The sequence below is a fragment of the Scyliorhinus torazame genome, chromosome 18 (assembly GCF_047496885.1).
Source record: "Scyliorhinus torazame isolate Kashiwa2021f chromosome 18, sScyTor2.1, whole genome shotgun sequence".
Lineage (NCBI taxonomy): Eukaryota > Metazoa > Chordata > Chondrichthyes > Carcharhiniformes > Scyliorhinidae > Scyliorhinus > Scyliorhinus torazame.
In genome coordinates, this window is record NC_092724.1 from 138,021,760 (window position 1) to 138,048,487 (window position 26,728).

At 40.7% G+C, this 26,728-nt stretch overlaps 1 protein-coding gene across 1 annotated transcript in view; it reads right to left on the minus strand.

The window, feature by feature from the left end:
• The window catches only part of slc38a10 (solute carrier family 38 member 10), a 132,479-nt gene that overhangs the window by 59,824 nt on the left and 45,927 nt on the right, over positions 1–26,728 (minus strand). Inside the window, exons 10-11 of the mRNA XM_072483463.1 lie at positions 21,114–21,220; positions 10,098–10,251 (exon numbers count right to left, since the gene is read on the minus strand). Coding sequence (XP_072339564.1) covers positions 10,098–10,251; positions 21,114–21,220 — 261 coding nt within the window. The remainder of the gene's footprint in view (positions 1–10,097; positions 10,252–21,113; positions 21,221–26,728) is intronic.

Below are 26,728 nucleotides of genomic sequence, written 5' to 3' on the forward strand. Positions count from 1 at the left end.
ATGAAATGAAAATCGCTTATTGTCACAAGTAGGCTTCAAATGAAGTTGCTGTGAAAAGTCCCTAGTCGCCACATTCTGGCACCTGTTCGGGGAGGCTGGTAAGGGAATTGAACCGTGCTGCTGGCCTGCCTTGGTCTGCTTTCAAAGCCAGCTATTTAGCCCTGTGCTAAACCAGCCCCAAACACTTCATACTTAATTGTGCAAAATTATTGAATTATAGGTGATGTAGCATTGGTAATGAAAGAAAATTATCTACTTCCTGGTAGCCTGCTTTGAGCAGAACTGGGTAAAGCTAAAAAAGAAAACAAGTCTTTTGCTCAGATAAATTTTTTTGATTATGCATTTGCGATGTGGGCATGGCTGGTTAGGCCAGCATTTATTGTCCATCCCCAGTTGCCCTTCAGGTGGAGGTGGTGAGTTGCTTTCTTGAATCGCTGCAGTCCTTGAGGTGTAGGTACACCCACTGTGCTGTTAGGGAGAGAATTCGAGGCTGTTGCCCCAGCGACAGTTAAGGTCAGCGATATATTTCCAAGTCAGTGTGGTGAGTCACTTGGGCTTCCCAGGTATCTGCTTGTCCTTCTAGATGGTAGTGGTTGTGTTTGGAAGGTGCTGCCTAAGGAACCTTGGTGAGTTGTGCAACAGTCGCTGAAATTAAGTGCACAGATGCAGCAGGCAGTAAAGAAGACAAATGGTATGTTGGCCTTCATAGCGAGAGAATTTGAGTAATGTTTTACTGCAATTGAATAGGACGTTGGGGAGGCCACTCCTGGAGTAGTGTGCGCAGTTTTGGTGCCCTTACCCGAGGAAGGCTATTCTTGCTAGGAGAGAGTGCCGCAAAGGTTTTACCAGGCTCAGGACTGTCATACGAAGAGAGACCAAGTCTGTTAGGATTCTATTCATTGGGGTTTAGAAGAGTGAGAAGATCTCTTGGAGCTGGCTAAAGGGATCAAGGGACAATCACGGTAGCACAGTGGGTAGAACTGTTGCTTCATAGCTCCAGTGTCCCAGGTTCGATTCCCGGCTTGTTCACTTGTGTGTGCGGAGTCTGCTTGTTCTTCCGTATTTGCGTGAGTTTCCTCCCACAAGCCCTGAAGGATGTGCTGGTTAGATAATTTGGACATTCTGAATTCTGTGTACCCAAACAGGCGCCGGAATGTGGCGACTATGGGATTTTCACAGTAACTTCATTGCAAAGTTAATGTCAGCCTACTTGTGACAATAAAGATTATTTAAAAATTTATTTTTAACCAGGGAATTGCAGATTGACTTGTAAGGGTTACTGTTGGAATAAGTGAATTTGCACAAGTTAAAAAAAGATTTCCCACACAAACAGCAGGGAGTTTGATGTGCTAATAAACAAACTGTGCTTGTTGTTATCTACACCAGTTAGGATTATGAAACATCTCTATATTGCAGATGCCTGTGACTGCTGTCATTGAGTTTATGCGTGGTTGAGATCAATAGATTTTTGGACACCAAGGAAATCAAGGGATATGGGGATTGGGTAGGAGTGGCAAAGGGCATCAAGCGTATTGAGGATGAACAGGAAAGTGGAGCTGAGGCCACAAGAACAAATCGGATCAGTCATGATCTTATTAAATAGTGCTGTGGGATTGAGAGGCCGCATGACCTACCCTTGCTCCTAATTCATATGTATGATGTAGATGTATGAGGAGGTTGCAAATCAGCCATGATCTTATTAAATGATAAACAGGCTCGAGGAGCCATATAGCCTACCTCTGCTCATCCACCTTAAGTTCTGATGGTCTAATGGTCTAACAGACAACCAGACCCGTTTTGTGGTGGATAATTCCATTCATGCAAGCCCAGCAAGAGTTATCTACTGAGAATATGCTCCTAGGAACAGAAGTAGCTAGTTTGGTCGAAAGGCCTACATCCCCTGAATGGTAAAAAGTCAGAGATCCCAGAAGTCAGAGAGTATACAAGAATAAAGACACTTGGGGCAGTCAGATTTTATACATTTCTCTGTATTCATTTTGAAACACAACTCAACCCTTACCATTCCTAAATCCCTTCTGTAAAAGAAACAAACAGATCAACAAAAAAGAACACTACTGCAAACAAGTCCTTTTAGCAAATGACAATTTGCATCAATTTAATTATTGCAGCACACTAAAATATCAACGCTTCATTGCAATTAATTACTTTGAAATGCAATATTTTGCAATGCAAATATAGCAAGCATTTTGTGCACAGCCAAATCCCACATAGCACCGGTTAATCAGTTTTTAAAGGAATTCTTTGTGATAGCCACAACAGCACACTGCTTGGAACAGTACAATGACCATAAGATATAGGAGCAGAATTATGCCAGTTGGCCGATCAAGTCTGCTGCACCATTCATGGCTGATATGTTCCTCATCCCCATTCTCCCTTTCCCCCATATTAATCAAGAATATCAGATTTGGGCTTGAGGTGCTGTAACCCACAGGACTACAGACCAAGAGCTGGAAGGTGGAATAGTTCTTTTTTCAAATATAGAAATGTACATTTATGCTCCACTTAAGCCAAGAGAACAAGCAGACACAGCTCCAGTTCACAATTGTGATGAAAGGTCATCTCAACCTGAAATGTTAACTCTTGTTTCTCTCCACAGATCTGCTGAGAATTTCCAGAATTTTTTTTTATGACAAGTTCAGTTTAATGTTCCGTTTGAAGGAGAGTACCACTAATTCTACACTTAATTTGGATTATCCACTCACATGACTTTCAAATCTATAACCTTATGACTCAAAAGTGTGCTACTAACTGAACAAAATCAACACTTCTGTAAATGAATTCATGGTTTGTTCCGATATATTTTTAGACGCCATTCTTTCCAAAATATTGTTCTATACTTTGCACAAGTATTATTTTCTCCGACTCACTAAAAGCTGTATTCATATTCAAGGTTTATTGCTCATGCAAACGAGCATTCAAATTCTATACATTACTTAGAATTTGAGTGTATTGCTCACACATAAATATATGAGATGCAGTATATGGATTAATAGTCATGAGCCTTTACGTTTATCCAATAAATTGTATCAATTAGCCCTGGCAAATTTTATTTATATGGCATGTGCACACAGATGTAATAAAATTCTTAAATTTAAGAGGTCAGAATATAGATTTAATGTGAAACAGAAATTATGGATAAAGTTCATACAGCATAGCTTTACAGAATAAAAAAGTTCAGGTATCTCATCCTTGGTAGCAGCAGTGTTGCTAGGGAAACATTTGTTTAAGTTACAGGTGAAGGAAGTGATCAGTTGTTAAGAGTTTAAACAGAGGACACATTTTGCTATGCCATAAATAGAATAAACACTTTTTAAACTTATGAAGTTTGATGATGACATTTCTCGTGAATTTAGCAAAAGTCGGTATAAAAATTGTTTTTGACTATCAAAACTATGGAACACATCTCTTACAAAGTTACATCAATTTTATTCTTTTGGATCAAATTTAAATATTCACTCCCTGACTTGAAGGGTCTTATTCAAATTGATATGTATAGTAAAGTAGAATACTGCAGATACTGAAGTAAAAACAACATTTTGGAAATAAGCAAATGAGGCAGCATTTGTGCAGAGAGAAATTAAGTTAACATTATAGCTCGATGATCTTTCTTCTGATGATCATTACTGGATTTATACGTTTATTCTTTCAAGGATTTACACGCAGTGAAAAAGGCAAATTTCTGACATTACAGATGAAAGGAGTTAAGGCCACAAAGTGATGTTGAAGAACTAAAAGTGAAGCAAGTCTTCTATGCAAACCAGCTATTTTCTTTGATACAATATGCAAATATTTTCAGCTAATTACAGAAGGTGCCAAAGCATTTTTTGTAAACGGAAGTGTCATGCTGGTCCATCAGTACTTCAAAGGAAAAATGTATCCAAACTATTAGATATAAGAAAGTACTGCAGATTTCCATTTTTGAAATGAACCTCAACTCAAAGCACATTCTCTTTGACTCTCTACAGAAAAACATAATGAGATTTCCTCCGAGAAAATCAGGATATGTCACGTGAAAGGATTTAGGCACAATTAACATAGTGACAATTACTGCCACAGCTCATACAATTATCACATTAAACATTACCATCATTATGCTAAAAATAATCAATATTTTGTCTCATCAGGGCTGGTTAATTTGGTAATAAATTATTGTGACAGGCCCAATGTTAGGATAATCCCCAGGACGCGTGTTTTATGTTTGCTCCTTTTGAATGCAGAATTGGAGTATTTTTGCATCAGGAAAAACAGGACACAGATGGTGAAGGTCAAAGCAAGGTCATCTAGCACCTGCTTAAAAGGACCTTGCTGACAGGTTTGCACTGAAGGGGGTGCCCAAGACCCAAGTTGAACTTGTAGCTTGCTATTCTTTTAAGCATATTTTGTAGAAGATTGATCCGTGGCAAACTTGGAAAATTCCAGCACAGCTGACTGGCAACCATTGTTGGAACTTCAATACAAGACATTGTACTTTTTGATGCCACTTGCACAATTCAAAATTACTTCAATAGACCCTTTAGTTTGATAACCAAACAAGTTAGATCAGAAATATCTAATCATATCATTAGAATGTATGTTATGACTTTACGATCAGATAGTCGAAACATAATTATGCACAGGTGATTGGATTATTGCACATCAGGTTAAACTCTTGCTGCAATTTGGGAACTACAGATAAAACAGATGAAGTATTGTTTGAACAGAGACATTTCCAAAAAGTTCAAATTAGGGCCTTAAGATTCTGAAAGTTGTTCCTCAAGCCCCAAATTTGAGGTGTCCTATAGTTATGTAACCATTTTCTTTAAAGCCCTTTTGTTTTAATGGGTCACATTGCAACAGGAAACGGTTAAAATAGTCCAATAGGTTTCTTAAAGCAAGGCAAGATCACAAATTAGCCTGGGTGGATATATAATTATTGTATGTTGGTAGCAAACCTACATAATATGATCTGTTGCCAAGAGAACTACACAAATAAAAGTATTACATTCATTGCCTTCTTCGGTTTCTCACATAAATATGCTTTTAACTCCTTGTGGATAAAGCAGCAAAAAAAAAAAAAAAAAAAACAGGACTATAAGAATTTAGCCAGTTTCAGAGCAAAAACTGCAAAAGACCTACCACTCGTCAAACCTAAAAGCTAGCACAAGTTCAGCACTGTCAGAATCTGCAAACAAATTGCCTGCTTTCATTGTTGATTAAAGAAAATATATTTTGAAGGGGGCAAAGGGAATAATTTATTTTGACTGGGGAAACAAGTCCAACTAGCCTCCAATCAGTTCACAGTCATGTCAATGATACCAACATTTTGGACCAGATATGCTCATAGGGAATTTCAAAGCCATTATCACCTCATTGTACCTTCTCCACTGTATACTGAAGAAAATGTCATTCAGGGCTTCACCGCAAACCTCTGAAAATTGTGTTTTTTTTTTAAATATCAACAAATGGTTTTAACCTTCACTAAACCCATCTTGCCTGTACCTTTTGCTAGAACAGGCTGAGGATATTAAAAACTTCCACACAAGCGATCCCACCTGACCCTGCCAAAAAGAAAGGGAATCGTGTATCATGACTAAAATTGTACCAATGAAATTATCAGACACCGTTAGCAAAAATCTTGATGTGATTACGAGGCAATAAACGCCAGAGGAACGCCATTAATCTATAAATACTTTTTGTTAAAATGGTGTAGGAATATTTTTTAAGCTGGTACACTAATTGTTTATTGACTAATCTGACAGCACACAATACCATAGACGTTTACGTATCATTACAATTTATATAGATTGTAGTACTCCAGAATGGATTAATTCATACAGAAACAAGAATTTGCAGGAAATCATGTAGAATTGTGACATTTGTAAAAAAAAAAAAAGCCAGTTAAAGACTAAATAACAATGGTAACAGAAAACGATGTCAAGATTTGTCACAGAATTTTGCACGAGTATAAGCTATGAGCATGTTTCATACACTTTAAGGTTCATTGCCTATGATAAATGTCCACATCATGGAATCCCTATAAGTGCAGAAGGAGGCCACTTGGCCCAGCGAGTATTCGCGACCCTTCAAATGAGCATTCAACCCACGTCCACCCGCGAAATCCTACCCTATCCCTGCAACCTCATCACGTAACCTGCACATCCCTGGACACAGAGAGACAATTTATCATGGCCAATCCACCTACCCCGTACATCTTTGGACAGTGTGAGGAAACCGGAACACCTGGAGGAAACCCACGCAGACACAGGGGAGAACGTACAAACTCCACACAGACAGTGACCCAAGGCCGGAATTGAACCCGGGTCCCTGGTGCTGTGAGGCAGCAGTGCTAACCACTGTGCTACACCGCCCCTTAAAGAGCATCCAATTTAGGCCTGCGCTCCTGCCCTATTCCCCGTCACCTCACCCAACCTTTAGGCACGAAGGTGCAATTTAGCATGGCCAAACCACCTAATCTGCACATCTTTGAACTGTGGGAGGAAATCGGAGCACCTGGAGGCAACCCACGCAGACATGGGGAGAACGTGCAAACTCCAGTCACCCAAAGTCGGAATTGAACCCAGGTTTCTGGCACTGAGGCAGCAGTGCTAACCACTGTGCCACTGTAGACTAAAGTAGTTCACTGAATCCTTAACCCAATGAACGCACTAACAAGTAATAACAAGGTTTTCTGTAATGAGAATGGACTAATTGCTTAACTGATGTTGCTTCGAATCTGCGTGGTCATGCAGCAATCAGGAATATGTAGTGTCAGGAACAAACATGTCATGCATAAGTAACGTTCCCGTTAAGATGTGTGTATATACCAATCTTAAAAGATGCCTTGCCGTGCAAGAAACCAGTCATGCACAGCAACGGACAAGAGAGAGAGAGAACTGTTGTGTAAACATCAGGGAGGTTTGGTTTCACTATAGCCTACAGAACAGTTTAATCACAAACTTTTGAATGGAGTTCAAATTGGCAGAAAAATGGAGTTTGCTAAGTGAAGGCATGAAGTTAACATTGTTTAAAATTTGCATAATTTAATCATAAATATGTAACGACCTTTAACCAGGAAACGGTAACAGTATAGAACATTTGCAATTTCTTTAAAATGTCTAGGGGATCTAATCGTTTTTAAGACTGTTTGAAAATTACTAAGAATTGGCATCAATAGTAATTTTCTTGGATAAGAAGAAATACTGGTCCAGATTACTTGGTGACCCTTGAACTGAAAGCAATACAACTGGATGGAAGTTGTGACAGAAGCCATGTGGCCTGAATAAAGGAGAGCTAGAAGCAGAGGAGCTGGAGGGTGAGAGCACAGATGTAAACACAGAGAAAGGAGACACAGACATAGAGTATGAGTTATTCATGTGTGAAGAAGCAAATTAATCTAGCGAAGAGGCCAGTTTTTATGTTTGGCAGAAAAAGAAACAGGCGCTCTTGGAGGCATTTAAAAGCTAGTTAGAATCCCCACAGCGCAGAAAGCAGCCATTCGGCCCGCATCTGCACTGACCCACTGAAAGAGCACCCTACCTAGGTCCACTCCTCTACCCCCCACCAATCCCCATAATCCCACATTATCATAGATTATCATAGAATTTACAGTGCAGAAGGGGGCCATTCAGCCCATCGAGTCTGCACCGGCTCTTGGAAAGAGCACCCTACCAAAGGTCAACACCTCCACCCTAGCCCCATAACCCAGTAACCCCACCCAACACTAAGGGCAATTTTGGACACCAAGGGCAATTTATCATGGCCAATTCACCTAACCTGCACATCTTTGGACTGTGGGAGGAAACCGGAGCACCCGGAGGAAACCCACGCACACACGGGGAGGACGTGCAGACTCCGCAGACAGTGACCCAAGCCGGAATCGATCCCGAGACCCTGGAGCTGTGAAGCAATTGTGCTATCCACAATGCTACCGTGCTGCCTTTTTTTTTTTCTACACATTATCTACACATCCTTGGATACTATGGGGCAATCTAACATGTACATCTTTGGACTGTGGGAGGAAACCCACAGACACGAGGATAAAGTGCAAACTTCAGTCTCCAAAGGCCAGAATCAAACCCAAGTATCTGCCACTGTGAGGCAATAGTGCTAACCTGTGCCATCCCATGTTAAAAAAGGTCTAAAATCAGGAAAGGTGTGCAAATAGTTTGGCCACATCTTGGAAAATACCCAGCTCTTTAGTACCTCCAGGTACTAAAGAGCTGGGTATTTTCCCAGATGTGGCCAAACTATGAACCGATGGTCGGTTGGTTGAAAAGGACCTCTAGAAAAATGTACCATTAGGACTCTCATGACTGGAGGGGAGGGTGTTCATAGAGGTGCATCTTGTTGATGATAATCATAATTGTGAAACTTGGAGGAGAAAGCTGTTGTCGGCTCGGACATCTGACCTAGCCGGTGTTAAGAACAGCATTCGGTGGAATTGTGTAGTGCCAAAGTTTTGTGGGGAGTGATGGGGTGCTTGTAGTTGCACAATATGCATATTTGCTGTGTTGACTATTTAAAGTGAAATTTACCTTTTATTGGTAACATCATTTATCTGTTGATTCATGTTTCATTTGTGTTGGTTCTGATCAATGTTGAAGTAAAAGCCACGAAAAGTGAAATCTTGTTGGAAATATCTTCATCTAGGGGGACATGCAGTAACTTTGGTTGACAGTACCCCACAGGGATCATAACAATAGCATTTGTCAATTGTATTTAGGAATATGTAATTTAAGATAGTTTGGAAACCAAATTTCTAAAGAATCAAGGGATTAAAAAGTTTCAAAAGCAGCACCCGAATATCTTTCAAGGCCTGCAATCAGATCAAAGTACCCTATTACACTGTTGTGAGGGTTACGTTAAATGCAATCAAAAGCAAAGGAAATACACCAAACTTGCACATATCAGATTTTCTTTTGATATCCAAAAGCCTTCTTTCAAAAGCCTTCTTTCAAATAGTAACGGAGCCACAACGGATTTTTGTTTAAAGCTTGGTCTTTTTTGTGTCATCTAAATTAACTTAATAAATCTTTTTTAAAAACTCAGGTTTTTGTTTAACATTCACCAATCCATTGTTGTCTGGCAGCATACCATTCAATTATGTTGAAACCTGTAAACAAACATAAGTGGTGGGTCACACAAATCTGCTAAAGGCAGATTACCAGAGAATGCACAGGTCCCAGGTCAAGGACAATATGGGCAGGTGGCTATTGGCTTGAAAAGCTAGGCCAAATCCAAAATTGGACAATCTAAATTAAACAACAGCCAACAGCTTGAGCAGCAAGGTCTGATGGGAATTCGGACAGGCCAAGTTTAACAGACACTAGTCAGAAGCGGGCAAGGGGAAGCCTGGACTTGTAGGTGCTTGACCTTGACCATACCAGGGCATTGTTTGTGTTGTCAGTATTGGTCAGACACGAGCATTTTAGTTACCATATATGGAAAGAGCTACATGCATTCCGTACACCAAGGCTGTTCCTGGTGTCTTCCATATATAGAATCGGAAATCCCATTGGGTGCTGCGACCACCCTGCTGTAACATTGGCTGGAAGGCAGGGATCTTTCCAGAAGGGAGTGAAAAAAGGGGTGTAAGAGGAGATATCTGGAGGCTACCCACAGCGAAGACACGGCCACCTAACAAAGACACGGTGATGACATACGAGGGCGTGAGACCAAACTTCGCGAAGAAGACCCTTAGGTCAGAGGCAAGATCACTGGAATAGGCAGAGCTCAGCGATGACAGAGACGTACCTAGTGGAGTAGCCTAGCCAAGTTTAACTGCACGAGTAGTATCGAAGTCTCAGATAGACAGTACAGTGTGTTAGTAATCATATAATATATATTTATATGGAGTAGCATAAATTAATTCTGCATAACTATAAGCAATAACGAATCATAATGGCACTTATTTTCCTTTTAATCATTTAGTATCATGTATTTTTGTGCATTTAAAATGTAAAAGTTATTTGGGTTATGAAATTTAACAAGACTATATCTGCTAATCATCCATAAAATTGTGGTTCACGCTTCTCGATGATAAGATCTAACAAGGCCTGATGCTTTAAAATCACCTCGGTCTTGGCTTCTTCACTAACCTGAGATTTTCTGTTGCTGGTCCATTTCATTTTGTAGCTTCTCTTGGTTAAGAACCTGTGGTGGCTTTTCGGCTGTCACCGGTTGTTCATTTGTTGCAGTCAGAGTAGTAAATGTGCTGATCACCAGAATAACGAGACCAACCCACAGAATAATCTGAAGAAATTCAAATATATCAACAGATATATATCGCCAACTTTCATAAGCATCTGAAATTCTGTTACATTTAAAATTGGGTGTGGTCAAGAGAAAAATCCAATAACCAATGAATCTGGTTTAACATTTTCAGTCACTTACATGACAGAACATGCAGATCAGGGACCATTAATGCCAGAAGTATTAAAATATATGATCCTTGTTTGATCAAAAGCAGCACAAGGGACATTCCAAATTAATTTCCGATGCAAGAAAACACTTTTCAAACAATATTGTCCATTCCTGAAAAACTAACTGGCTTGTTTTATTTGTTCATGGGATTTGGGTGTCGCTGGCTGGGCCAGTATTTATTGCCCAACCTTGAGGGCATTTAAGAGTCAACCACATTGCTGTGGATCTGGAGTCACAGGTAGGCCAGACCGCTAAGGACAGCAAATTTCCTTTCCTAAAAGGACATTAGTGAACCAGATGTTTTTTGACGGCATTCGACAATGGTTTCATGGTCATTTTTAGTTAAAAAGAATCACCCACTTACTAGATAATTATAGTGGTCCCTGGTGGTACACTTGTATTGGAGAATCGTTTCTTAAATGGCCAGTTTTACGGCATCACCTGTCAGCATTCATCCAAAACGGGAATTCTGCTGCAGCCATGGTGCAAGAATTTTGTGGAAAGCACAGCCTCTGGCAGGAATAATCCTACGTGTAATTTACCAATTTGCCAACAGCAGACATGATTCAATGGTAATCAGCTAATGTTTGAACATTAATATTTTAAGAAATGTTAGGTTTGATAATTATTGCAGGAAGTGAACACGAGGAGCATTACTAATAACCCACACTCAATGAATTGTTCAGTTAATGTCATAAAGTCTGAAAAAGCTTTTAAGAAAATTACATTCTGTGCTTACTATCTTGTATTTAGTAACACAGCAGTTGTTATGAATTTTGTTCTATAAGCAGTCAGCTTGTTAAATGGTAATTATTGTTGTTTTTAAAAAAGAGGAGCTTCATGACCTTCCTCATTTTTAATCCAAGATTGCTTTTATATTGAAACTACCAATCTGACTGCGAAACTCAGAATCAAATTCTTGTGGCCAGCAGATGAGCTGTTTATAAACCCAATTTGACATTATCCCACACCATCAAGCCCAAATAATGTAAGATGGCCTTCAACAAGTGGTATCAAATTGCTGAATGCATGTGGCAGATCAGGACCAGTTATGCTGTTTGAATGATGTTATACCGATGCTGGTCCCAGGGTGACAGGAAAAAGGTGAAAGCATGATGGTTTGTGCACCAACAATGGAAGGAGTGAATGTTTAAGGTAGTGGATGGGATACTAACTCAGCAGGCTACTTTACCCTGGGTAGTACTGAGCTCATACTCATCCAGGCAAGTGGATGCTTTCCCACTCCTTTGCTGCGGCATGAACCACACAGCTCCGTTCCCAAGGCACAAACCCCATCAACTCTGATGCAGAGGCCCATGCTTTTACTTGGATATTTTTGTGTTATACCAATCTTTGCACAAGCTATAACAAACAGTAAACTGTCGCAATTGTAATAAAGGTGGTTGGAAATGGTTCTGATCAGATTAGTTAACTTACGCATAGATGGAAGTTACCAGTCAAAAACCAACCTTGACGCAGATATAACATTCATAAAATGTTCCAACTCTAAAGTTTATGCAACCACCTGAAACCTTGAATAGTGTTACTGCCTAGTAACTCTATCCTACCCATCAATTACTATATATACTCTTCTGTTGAACTGGATTGGTTTATAGGCCTGGATTTCCCTCCCCAATATGCAAGGGAAGTAGATTGTAGCATTATTTCCAACATTATTGACTTGAGATCCATAGATATTAAACAGACTCTTCTAGTTGGGAGGATTCCTAATGAATAAAATCTTTAAAATTCTAATGATGGGTGAATTTAATGCATAAATTTCATTATTTTTCATGTGATTCAACAGTCCACTAATCTGGTTTTCCCCCAAAGCAACAACTTAATACATGTGTCAATGTATTTTGCAACAGTTTTCTGCATGGATTCCACTTCCGTGTTAGAAAACCAAGCAAAAGCTGGAAACCAGCTGTCACAAAACAGTTGACTGATTTCTGGCAGTAATACAGCAGTTGTTCAGCCAAAAGAAACATCTGGTTTTCAAGGCAGGAAACAGAAAATCACAGCAAATATGCCATAAAGCCATGCCTTGTCCTTTAACAATTCCTTTATAAATTGGAACATGATATATTTTCAATTTGTCGTCTGCAATACCAATTTTCAAAAATATAACTTTAATTCTATAAACACAACAGCCGCACCCAACATTAATTTAATGGAATAATTATGGTCTTTCAAAAGAGAAGCTACAATGAACCAACCTGGATATCCAAATTTTTAAAGAGGCAATAAGGCCATACTCTCCATCGGCGCATCTTGGGAAAAATTAAGTGAAGTTTTATGATTGGTGCGGTAGCTACTTATTGCGGAGCCATGAATTTCTGCAAGTCCCACTTTTGCTCGTCACTCAAATTCACCGGCCAATTGGGATTAGTACAAGTAAAGTCAAATGGAAATGGTTGATAAAGCTACATTGACCTGTTGAACAATGTGCTTATAATCCGATCAATTTGAACTCCACCATAAAAAAAGCTTAAGATGTATTAAGGCAGACATGTTTATATTTGGGCATTAAGGACTAACACAAAATAAATCTCACCTTCCCCTTTACAACGAACCTGGATATGAAACAGTTTGAATTTCATTGGTTTATTCTATACTCGGGACCATCATCCAAAAAGCATTTCAACCTCAGCACTGCCTGCAATACCAATTGTCACTGCAGTGATATTTCAATTTAACAATCACTATAAGGGTAAATGTAGTGCAATTAAGGTGTCACTAAAAGAGCTGTGATATGGACGGAAACAACGAGTGAAAAGAATGGTGTAAATATATATATGTGAATGGATCTTATTTTATAGAATTACATTAATGTAATTTTTTCCTCGAGTACAAAAGATTCAATTTCAGAATGAGATTTATGAGGGAATAAAGAAAGAACTCAGATAGTTCAACTCTAAACCAGAGTATCAAGTTATCATGGCCACTAGTCAAAGTCTATCATTCGTCTGTATCAGATAACCTCAGCATCCCTGATGCATTGTATAGTTTGGTGAGGCATGCACAAAACCCATCCCCATGCTCAAGGGACTTCAAACCAGGAAATCCAAAATGTACAATTTCCATTTGTTTTTTTCTTACAGATCAAGTACTCATTGTAGGGACACACCTCATTTAGACCAAATCCAGAATAATTATAAGCAGACCAAAGCTTAAGGTCCTCAAAGTTGGCATGTTAACAATACTGCAAGAATGTAACCAGCTAAACCCAAGAATGTAACCAGCTAAACCCAACTGCACTGTTGAGTTTCAAACAAGTTGCCCACCCCAGGTTTTAGTTATTAAGTTAGATAGGTTTCTAGGGTCAATTTGGAAAGAGCCACCAGTGGCAAATCCCACTAAGGAACATTAATGACCTAGCCTTCAAATCATCAACAGTGCAACTGTCTAGCTTAAGTGTTAGGTTACCAAGTCGCTACAGAAGATCCAATTTGGCATCACCAAGTATGATAACAGCCAACTCAACACCTAAAAATCCTTCTTACTTTTCTTAATACCCAGCTTGCATATGTCATTAGCTGATCATCGACAACTATTTGACATGGTGTACTTGAGTCATTGCTAGACAGATAACAGGCACCAAGAAATCCTCGCAAATGAAGAGTGAGCAGCACAATCCACCACTAAAAACTGAATTTTCTGAAGTGCCACCTTTTGAATTAGACTAGATTTTGATACATTTGTTCTTTGAATATCAGTATTAACTGTTCATTGCCTATTTCCCCTATTTCCCCATGAACATTAAAAGTCAAGCACAAAACTTCCCTAACAGTGTACCACACCACTGCAGTGGCTCAAGGTGGCAGTTCACCACAATCTTAAGGGCAATTAGGGGTGAGCAATAAATGCTGGTCTAGATGACTTTCGGTGACGGTGTGCTGAGGAGGCGCAGATCAGGTGGCTCTCCTCCCGCAAACCTGAAAAATCGGCTCTTCTTGCTCGAAAAATCCCTACAAACTATACAAATCATCCCCACACCGCTAACAAAACGAAGAAAGAAGCAAAGATGCCGAACAACAGCAGCCGCTGAACCGACCAGCGTACGAGGCGGCGAAACTCAGACCTCGCCAGAACGAGAGGAACCGACCCGCCGCATAAGAAGCCTCCCCCACCAGCGGATGGATGGATGTTCCTCTTGAGAGAGTTGAAGAAACACAGAAGAAACAAAATCGAGCATGCAAGCTGCGGTGAAGGGTGCCCGAAGCGACTGGAGGTCCAGGAGGAAACAATTAAAGGTCTGGAGAGGGCTGCAACGGACCAGAGTGACCGGATCGTCGCCTTCGAAAAGGAGGTGGCAAGGCTGGTCACGTCCCAAGGCAACCAGAGGAAAGTTTGAGGATCAGAAGAATCGTTGAGGCGGCAGAACCTACAAATCATGGGCCTACCAGAGGGGATCAAAGGTAGGAACCTACAGACTATGTGTCTGAAATGCTGGGTAACCTGGTGGGAAGGGACAGCTTCCCCAATCCACCAGAAATCGACAGAGCACACCGGTAACTCCAACCAAAGCCCCAAACCAGGGAACAGTCGAGGGTGATAATTGCAAAAATGCTCCAATACGGGGATAGGGAAAGAATCCTGCGCTGGGTCAGGCAGTCCAAAAACTGCAGCTGGGAAGGTCATAAGATCTGGATCTACCAGGACATTGGGGCTGACCTGGCCAAGCGCCGGGCCAAATTTAACAAAGTGAAGGCTGCGCTGTACAAAAACAGCATGAGATTTGGAATGGTATACCCAGCCAAGCTCTGGGTCACGTATCAAGGCAGTTAACACTTTTTCGAAGTCCCCGCGGATGCTGACAGATTTGTCGCAGAGAATGGTCTGGAAACAGCAGCAGGGGCAGCGATGAAGAGCCCGCAGAATGAGGCTCTTATAATGTGATGTTTTAAGAAAAAAAATGCTCTCTCCATTTTAGAGTCTGTACAGCCAACAGCGACCGGTTTACGCGGGGAACACCGTCTCGTTTGAGACGAGAGCAGTAAGAGGGAAGGATGATCAAGTACAGCTAAGCACAGGGGAAGGTGAGGGAAATGGCAGATAGGGAGCCCAGAGGTCGGGCAACAGGAGGAAGTGCAACAACCCCCAGGTGGTGGGCCACAACACTAGGAAGGTAACGAGCATCGGGATTCATGAAGAAAGAAGCTACAGTGGACTTTGACCTGCCCTCCAAGAAGAAAGCAGTGCACCAACTCCGCGAGGAACGGGGGACCTTGTACGAGTGCAGAGACAAGGCAAGTCGCTTGCTGGATCACCAGCTGAGAAAGCAGGCTGCCACAGAGAAATAGCACAAATCAGGGACAGAGGCAAATTGGCAGCGGTTTCTACAGACCCATTCCGCTGCTAAATGTAGATGCAAAAATACAGGCTGGAGGACTCCAAACCAGAGGTGGTTGCAGAACACCAGACGGGCTTTGTCAAGGGTAGACAGCTAACTTCGAACATCAGGCGCCTGAACGTGATTATGACCCCATCCGAGGAGGGAACACCCAAGGTGATTGTCTCCCTGGACGCTGAAAAGGTCTTCGACAGAGTCGAACGGAAGTACCTCACTGGAGCAGTTCGGGCTTGGAACAGGGTTTGCCGCCTGGGTGAAACCTGTACAACGCTCCCACTGCTATTTGCCCTAGCGATCGAACCATTAGCGGTCACATTTACAGGGGCAAAGAATTGAAAAGGGATCCATAGAGGAGACAGAGAGCTCAAAGTCTTGCTCTATGCAGATGACCTGTTCCTCTACACCTCGGGCCCGTGAAGCAACATGGAAGGAATCATGGCGGTCTTGAAAGAGTTTGGAACCTTCTTGGGCTACAAATTTAACCTGAGCAAAAGCGAGATCTTCCCGGTGAAACCGCAAGGGGGAGGGGCAGAGCTGGAGGGGCTGTTGTTTAAACAGGTCCGGGACAAATTCCGCTACCTGGGGTCCCAAATTGTTCATGACTCGACAGGGATCCACAAGTGGAACCTGACCAGCCTGACAGAGGAAGTTGAAAAGGACCTACAGAGATGCAACATATTCCCACTCTCCCTGGCGGAGAGGGTACAGAAAATCAAAATGTACGTGCTGCCCAGATTCCTCTTCCAGTTTGGATCCATCCCCAAGGCTATTTTCCAATTCACTGGGCAAATTGATTATGGCGTTTGTATGGGATGGGGGGGGGGTTTGTATGGGATGGGGGGGGGGGGGGGTCCATGGGTGGCCTTGCTCTCCCAAACCTGCAATATTACCAACGGACAGTGACCGCAGAGAGAGTAAAAGGGTGGGAAAAGGAGCCAGAAACTGAGTGGGTGCTTATGGAGGAGGGCTCCTGCAGAGCAAGTTTCCTGAGGGCCCTAGCCAGGGTGCACCTCCATCCCCACCTAATAAAATTCAACAAACCCAGTGGTGGTAGCAACACTCCAGTCGTGGAACCAACCGTGACAGCTTTTGGGCTAACTGAAATGTCCGATAAAGCTCCCATCTGCAACAACCACCATTTCACGCCAGCGACTATGGACGCCACCTTCAAAAGGTGGAGACAGAACAAGGGGGGGGGGGGAAACTGTACACCAACAACGCTCGAAGAGTTGACAGAAAGATTCCAGCTGACGGGGAAAAGTGGTACACAGAGCCCACTTAACCAGAACCCCAAATGAGCAGGTTTTCCTGGAGGTGGAGGACGGATGAGAACGGTGCCAGGGAGGCTCGGCCAACCACACCCACATGTTCTGGACTTGCTGGGTTCTGGACAGCCTTCTTCGAGGCAATGTTGAAAGTGGTGGGGATGAGGGTGGACCCATGCCCAAGAATGGCAGACTTCAGGGTATCAGAACAGCCAGATCTCCTTATGGTGAGGAGGGTCGACGCCCTTGCCTTTGCCTCCCTAATCGCCTGCCGGAGAATCCTGGTCAGCTGGCGGTCAGCAGCACCACCCAAAGCTGCAGACTGGCTGTCCGACCTGTCAGAATTTCTCCAATGGGAAAATTAAATTTGCCATCCGAGGGTCGAAAGAAGGCTTCCACAAAACGTGGGAGCCATTTACTCGGTTGTTCCAAGACCTTTGTAGCCAACAACTAGGAAATAGCCACGACACAGTAAGGAGAGGGGGGAATGGATGTCAGGGGAACAAAGAACTCAACCAAGCCCAACAAAAGAACCAGGAACACAGGCAGTGCAGCAACAGCCTGAACCAAAGGGAAGAAAAGCAAAGGACAAACTGCTGGGAAGCGAAATGCAGGGGACCACAAACGCTACTGCAAACACTGTAAGGAAGGAATAAAAGAAAAGGGAGGGGAAACTGTATCTATGTAAATAGTCAAAGCCGATCTATGCATAATAGTTCTAGTTTTACTTCTTATATTCTTTTGTTTAACTTCCACTGTTTGTTCATATTTATATTTTTTGTTTTGTTTACTAAAAACTCAATGAAAACACTTTTTTAAACGGATCTAGCCAAAGACACCCATAGTCAATGAATGAGGCAGGATCGGCATGCTCCCTTCCAGGAGGGACAGCAGTGAGCCAATTGAGCTTTTAAAGCAATCCAGCAACATCCTGGTGCTGGTCCACAAATTCCATTTCTTAACTGGAAATAGAATTTCAACTCGTGATCTCAGGACTTGACCAGTATCATAACCACGAGGCTATCATTATGTATAAACCAACATAATACTTGACAGTTCAGATGGATTATAAAAGTGGGAAATTCTATCAGTGTCCAGGCCATTATTTAGCCCTCCACCAACACCATCAAAAAACATATTTGTGGGGCTTTGCCGTGTGCAATTTAGCGGTCACATTTTTCTACTTGCATTCAAAAGCAAAACATGAAAAGGCATTGTATTAATGCAGGTTCCATCCTTCTTTTTTGTTCCCTACTTTTACAACTTTCTCTCCACCTCTCCTTGTTGCACTGTGATTCCAGAAGCACCAGTCATCCTCTGATATGCTGCCAAATATTCACTGTTGATACATGAACTTTGGCAATGATGTCAACAAACTATTTGAATGTGTGATGTTACAACCAAACCCCACTCCTTCCCTCACCAGTTATCCATAAGCACATTGGAGCCCAATCAGAAAACATGGCAAATCATCCTCCTATCTATCTAAACTAGGGGGGCTAGAACCAAATAAAGCAGTGCTGCCTCGGCCCTACCCAAAATCAGTTGACACAGGACAGATAAATTAAATTTAGACTTTCCTTGTTTGAATGCCACATTTTGTCACTGCATGAGCTTACTAACAATTCAGGGAATTAGATAGTTAACAGATGAAAGAGTTAGCAGTAAAACATGCTGTAGCCAGTTCAAGAGAGCAGTGGAATACAAATCTTTCCTTTTCTAGAAAGCCTGCATCATTTCAGAACCAGTGGTATAGCAAAGGATTTAGTAGGTTTGCATCTCATCACCTTGGATAGAGAAATCGGTTAGTTTAAAAGAAGGAATTCCTAATTAATGTTCAAAGTTATGTGGACTACCCTCCTCCCCATTCCATCTGTAATTGCAAACTTGTTGACCAGGCAATTAAATCTTTCTACTCGTAGAAAAACAAAAAATGTCTTTAATTTAAACATCTTGCTTGCCAAGCAAAGATCCGGCCACGAAGAAAATATAGCCAGCTGGCTTACTATAAACTTTATTCAGACTGTATAGTTTAAGTGACTAGATCAAAGACAGTCTTTTCTTATTTTGTTCTATTTATAAGATGTGTTCCCACATCAACACACTAATATAGAACATTATTTTAAAAACAATGTGCTTTTTTTATTTGTTGGTTGGTTTGGCCTCAACCATCAAGAAAGCAACTCATTCAACATTTTTAAACATGTTTCAGCTTAATTAAAACAAAGAGTAACATACGTTATCACATGGCTTTAATTCCACAAGAACCTAGGCAAGCCTTTGCAACATGTTAAGTAAAATCTGCATTGCAATACTATATTTCTTATGCAAAAGGAAAAAGGTGGAGAAGGACAAATTACCAAGAAAACAAACAAAGTTGCACTAACCACGAACACCATCAGGCAAGATGTTCAGCCGTTGAGGGCAACTGGAGAATGTTATTGGATAATATCTATACATCAACTTCTGTCGCAGTCAACTGTTTAAATAATTTCCATTTTATTGCTTCACTTTTAAGAGTACCGAGCTTAATTTTAAGTACTGCAAATCCTACCCCAAAGGGGGGGAAAATAATTACGACGTAAATTAACATTCTAGGGTTCATTCTCTTTCCCCAACTCTATTTGATAATTTAAATGTCACAAGACTTTTATTTTTACTGTCATGTGATTAAATGCATGCATTTATTTTAAAAGCTGTCAGTGAAATTCAGTCCTCATGGCACTGCAGCTGCATCATTTGGGACAACCAAAATAGCTGCTTAGGAGAGAATTTCTAGTTGCAATTGCCTTAGGACAATTAAACCAGCAAAATTCTGTACGTATAAATCTAACATGACACTGATATAATTCAAGCTATTGCAAATGAAATAATACCAGTTATCTTTCATTGCCATTTTGTCATCTCGACTAGATTTGCCTTTGGCAACTACCATTGGGCACATAGCTCGACTGATAATAAAATTGCACAGCACTTTTTCCATTTACAACTATTTTTATCTCTAGGTGTTCCTCAACTCCTATTGCAAAGGTAGTCCAGTTTCACATTCTCCTTCAGCGAAGCAGGGCAGACGAATGCTGAAATGCCATTCCATGATCACCCAACAGAAGGACCTATTTGCAGTGGAGGGACAAACCTTCTCTTTCCTCTTTGTCACAGGCGGCATGGTGGCACAGTGGTTGGCCCTGCTGTCTAATGGCACCGAGGACCCGGGTTCGGTCCCGGCCCTAGGTCAGTGTCTGTGTGGAGTTTGCACATTCTCCACATGTCTGCGTGGGTGTGACCCCCACACCCCAAAGATGTGTAGGATAGGTGAATTGGCCATGTTAAATTGCCCCTAAATTGGAAAAAATTAACTATTTTTCTTTAATTTTCCCTTTGTCACAAGGGAACACTGCGCTACTGCAGAACTTAGTTCACTAGGAGAAAAAAAATAGTTGAGCTGCCCAACTATGAATGATCACACAAAGCTTTATTCTGATCAGGAAATCAGTGATTTACTATATACAATACTGTATTTCTAGTGACAAAAATCTTTTGTCAGAAACTAACCTGAACGGGAGGTAATGGATTTTAAATATAAATTTTTAAATATCTTTTGTAGGAAGTTGGATAAGGAAGAAGTGAGGTACTTGCTGCTGCGAAGGATTGAAGTCTGCAGGCATGTGGAGGCCACAGAGTGGGAGTTCAGACAGAGTAAAACATTCTGGTATTATTCAGGATGTAAGTGCGGTACTTTATTTTTCAAACAGAATTGAGGGGGCTAAGTTCTGCTGTATTATAAATACATATGTACCTTATGTTTAATTGATATCCCATAAAAAGGACCGAAGTAGCAATCAAAATGAAAACTTCACAACAACGTGGATGCAAGCAAAACTTACAACCCCTCTGGTATTGCATTAGGATTTAACATGATTTTCCCTACCACTAACTTCAGAAAGGAAGAGATATTTTAGGGAACTACAAAATTAAAATGCGAATGTGAGGCAGAAGTTATCCTTACAATTGACATTTGGAGGGCAGAAGTATAATGGCTTTGTGCTTCTTTTACAGATTCGGAAACTAACCTGTGAAATGAAACCATTCTTCTGGATTTTCCTGTAGATAAGCGCTGGGCAAACAAAACAGATAAGACTCCCCATGGTGGCACCCGTAAATCCAAGAATCGTTTCCACTGAAAGAGGAGGAACAATAAAAGTGTTGTAATATAAAAAATGGATCATCCTCTCTGATGTATTGTAAATGCAATAACAAATACAGCCTGCCCTTTTGAATTCATAGACTCTACGACTGAAATGAATATTTAACATTCTGAACTACAAGCACATTGTTGTCCATAATCGTGGTTGTTCTACCTTTTGACTGATATATTCAAATTGCCCTGCCAATAAGCTAAACAAGATCGACAACAACAAAAATCAGTAACGTTAGTTTAAATGGGAAATATATCAACTTTATCTTTTAGTTCCCTTACCATATTAGTATCAGCTTGCCCACAAATGAGGCCACTGATCAATTACTTAAACTTGTTGCTAACCACACTAAACTGGTAGGAAGTTAATATAAATTGGAGTGTTTAATAGCACAAAATGGCTTTCCTGAAATTGTCATGCATCTTCCACTAACCGTTCCTTCCATCAATAAAACTCATACAGTAATCTTTCACTGACTTTCACATGCACAACAGAAAAATGTCATCAATATGGTAACATACATTAACTGCAAAAAAATAACTCAGTCACAAATGAATCGAGATGCAGTTGGACCATCTGAGGTAGACACATCAAATAATTCTCAAGCTATTCTGCATTGTATCTTGCGATGAAAAAGATCAAAGTCCTCCACTCCCACAAAAAGTTTATTCAGCTGTAATGTTGATTTACTGCCACTTTAAACAATTTCTGTCTTCTGTAAGTTACGTGTAATTAGTTTAGAAAGACTAGTCATCTGGACTTAGGGTTTTAGAATTTGCCATTTTTCTCCACTGCATTTTTTTCGTCACCTGACACAATTGTCTCAAGGTAAGTGGTTACATGAAACATTTAGTGTTCATATCAGTATTAAAACACACTGTGGCATGGCATGGCACAGCCTCTTTCTATACTGACACATCTGTGTCTTATAAGCCAACCTTAAGGGTTCACTACACAACGGTGACACATCTAATTCCCAAATCATCTATCTTCACATCATTCTTGAGCACGAGTGGCAACTTGTGCTAAATTGTGCCAACCAGTTGAGAGTCGTGGATCTGTGCTGTGCTTTTCTGCTTATACGGTGATTTAATGTATGACCCTTACAACCAGCAGAGAAATAAAGCAGTTTCATCAGACAGTGACAATTGGTATTGCACTTTTAGGGTTGCTGACAGGGAAGGGCGAAGAGAAGAAGGGATTGAATATTTACAAATTGGAGCCATTGGTCAGTAAAACATTGGTAAAGCCGACATTCAGAGGGTGAAGCATGGGGTCTAGCAAAGTCATCATTAGAACAGTCAAGTCCTGATGTGACAAAGGCACAGATGAAGGTTTCAAAAATAGTTGGGGAAAGGTGGGACAAAGGCAGGCTCTGTTATGGAAGTTGAAATTGGCGATTTTTGTGATGGAGGGTTATAGAATCATAGAATTTACAGTTCAGAAAGAGGCCATTCGGCCTATCGAGTCTGCACCGGCCTTTGGAAAGAGCACCCTACTTAGGCCAACGCCTCCACCCCATCACCTAGTAGCCCCAGCTAACCTTTTGGACACCAAGGGGCAATTTAGCGTGGCCAACCCACCCAACACTGGATCGTGAGGGGAAACCGGAGCACCCGGAGGGCAGTTGAATCAGACAGAGTTTGTAAACAGTCTATTTCAATCCCAGACATGGAAAACTACTGAGTTTGTGACAGGAGACAAAGGTGATGGCTTCCATCTTCCAAATGTTTAACTGAAGGGAATTGTAATTTATTCAAAAGTGGTTGGTGGACACACAAACTGACAGCAGATACACTGAAGAGTCGATAGACATCATGGAAAGTTAGAGCAAGTGCCATTTTAAAGGTGTGAAGTTGACCTTGCATCTGTGGCTGATATCACCAAAGAGCAGCATGCAAAATTGGGCTACAGATTAATCTTTACAGCTAGCTCAATGGTCGAATTCAAACCCAGTACAGATTTTAAAATCACTGCAGCAGTCAGCTGCTGCCACCACCATGACTAATTTTGTTACTGCTTCTTCAATATTTGCCCATGTGAACATCAAAATTAAATTCAATAGTGTCACTCAACAGTTAGAGTTAGGAAACAGAAAGTGATTAAACATTATTCTCACATAGGTAATAAAACCTGTCCTAGCTCTGTGCATTGCTGCAACAATTTGCGAGAGATTAGCAGTTTTGCCATTTAATGTAAAATATATTGGCAGATTGCATGAGACATTGCGAATAAGGCAGGGAATACTCAATTTCAGCCATGTTCCATGTAATTCAATGCATCATTCTGCTGAAGTGGCACTGTAGGCATTCTGCCCTTCCCCTTAAGACCCACAAATGTCAATTGAAGTAGGCGCAAAACGTGGTCAATTCCTCGTAGACGCATTTCAAGATCATTGAGTAACTATTTCTCCGTACCCTAGATAAATGCTGATCCATCACTGCTTCCAGCTTATCCATACATTGGCACCTTACCCTGGATCCTTTTCCCTTCCCAAATGGTTAGAAAAAATGACTTTTAAAAAATTATATTTTTGAGATTATTCCGCATTTGAAACAAACTCAAAATATCTTCATATTGTATATAAACCCTTCCAAAGTGCTTGTGCTGGCCAAAGATGTATGGATTTGTCATATTACTGTTCTACAGCAGAGACAATGCACAACATTTGTGTCTCATAACACACTGAAAGCACAATATCCATTCCTACTATTTCCAATACATACTATAAATGGTGAATTTTGCAACAATACAAATTTACTGTAACATTTAGCTTACATTGTTAAACACACTCACAAACTAAAGATGTCATGAACTTGATCAATTTAAATTCTATGAGGAAATCACCTATAGGTTTAGGTACAACCTAATGAAGTCTTGAATTTATTGAGGTCACCAGTCAATGTTTATAGGTCATTGTGTAAAACAAGAGCATCTCATGCATTGCAATGAATCCATGTGAGGAAATAACTGTCGCAGCAAATCCCTACAAGGAAAAAGAATGGTCTGGAAAATTACAAAGAAATGAGAGCTGTAACAACACAAGCTGATGGTAGAATCTATATTACTGCGCCAAGCCTCTGGAAGAAACAAATGTATAGTTGCAAGACTATGAAAAACTAGTGTCATGATGGATTTCCACATGAAAACAAGGCTATCACACTCAGTCACAGACATTACAGGGCAGGTGTTGCAGGAAAGAAGAGCATCACATCAAGTAAATGTGATAAGAACATTATGGTAAAGCAGGCAGATTACAGGGGTCTTCAGGAGAAAGAATACCACGACTATTGTGGTAAATTGTGGAGTGAATCAGAGAAGCAAAAAAGGAAGCAACTGTGTAAACCAAGTCATCGGCATAATGAGAAACTGATACACACTGAAGTGAATTCTGTGAAATACGATCATCACATTGAATCATTACTAAGAGTTCCAGAGCTTTTGCAGTGAGTCACTGCGAAAAATGAATACACAGTGATTCGTTGAAAAGAGTGAGAGCATTATGACCATCCTGGCAAAGCTCTTTAAGCATTCTTAACAGACACAAGAAATTAGTGTCACAAACAATCACTGCAAATTGTAATTTTCATGACAGAGACCCAAAATGGCCAGTTTCTAGACTATCCTCATCACAATTGACAACATTTGCATTCTTTGTATCATTTGCAACTTTTGAAATCATGCCCTGCACACCATAGTCCAAGAGCTAGAATTTTGCTCACAAGTCTTGTGTGGCAATATATCAAATGCCTTTGGAATATACATATAGACCACACCATGATCCTTCTCCATTAACTCTTCAAAAAACTCCGCAAGTTAGTTACAATTGTCCCTTAATGAATCCATGCTGGCTTTCCTTACTTATCCTGCACTTGTCCAAGTTATTATTGATTTAGTCTCAAACTGAAGGGGTTTCCCTACCAATAAAGTCAAACAGACTGGTTTGTAGTTGCTGGCTTTATCCTTGTTACACCCTTGCTCAAAAAAGGGGTGCAATTGCAATGTTCACAAGAAAATATTTTTACAATATCTATTTCCTACTACCTTGCAATAGCTGCTTTAAAGTGCAAGTAGCATTGTTCCCATCAGCCTCGGCTCAGCAGTAGCACTCTCATTTCTTCATCAGAAACTTCTGGGTTCAAGTCCCTTTCCAGAGATGATTTTGTAATTTAGGCTGACACTTCATGCACTATTTGGGTGCCACACATGTCAAATGAGACATTTAACCAGGGCTGTGTCTATTTGGCTGGTAGACATAAGGATCCTACAGGACAATTCAAAAAGGAATCAGGACTCCCCAAAATCCATTCACCTTCCAGCAACAGCACAAATAGATTAGATAGCCTTGCATTTAGACAATCACAATTTTGTACACTATAAAAGCAAGGCATTATTGAGGTTTAATGCGTGGACATGTGCTACATGTGGATCATTAATTATATAATTTACATTTTATTATTAAATGGTGGGGTTTTTAAATAGTGCAGAGAACTCCAAATTAAACGACAGTCATCACAGTAATCAATGCAACCACTTGCTGTTGGACTGAGCATTATGCAGTAAAAGTGTGCATATTTCCATTATAAGCACTCCACTTACATGGGAAGATTGATTTGATGATTCTTTATACTAGTTTACTATGGATGTAAAAGTTAATATCCAATGCTGTAGTGCTCCTGAATCTTAGGTATTACAAATGAGTTTAAGAGATGGCTGTGTCTTGGGGTTGTAGGTAAAAAGAAAGTTTGTTACAGTGACAGTCTTAAAATGTGAAATCTGGTCATGTCACCCTTTCATGCGAATTTCCTTTTTAAGCTGCCAATCTCCAGAGATCGTAACACAGGTACAAATATGCCAAGATTACAGCAATCTTTCATTTCTGTAATGTGGGTGTGTATAGCTCACAGCTTTTAGAATGATAAAATTGATTGGGGTTAGCATCTCAAAATGCCTCAGTGGCTGACTGAAAAATACACCACAAAATATCTGGAGCATAATTCAGTCTATAGATGCAGATTGTGAAGTTATTTTTCTCAAAAATTAGCATGCCCCTTCTATCTTGCTTGGACGACAGGTTGACCGATTTTCAAACGAGGAGATAAATGGCATTGGGGATAAAGAAAAAGGGTGCATTTTAACATAACATGTAACCTTCCAACTATTTCCACTAATCATTTGGAGAACTGTCTTCAACATACAGGTTTGTAGAAGAATCAGGAAGCACCTGTATTAACAAACTCAGAAATCACCTTTTGGAAGCTTCATATAACCGCATCCAATTCACAAAACCAGGACCCAACCCAAACCTCTCCAGGACCGCGAAAAGATAGCTCGACCCAACCCTATCAACTGCTTTTTATGCGTTCAGAGACACAATTATCTCCTGCTCCACTGCCGGGGTAAGAACTATGTTGAGTCACCGCTCCATGTTGGACGACAGTTTTCTGCCCTACACAAAGCCCGTCTGATCCTGCCCAGATTACCTCTGG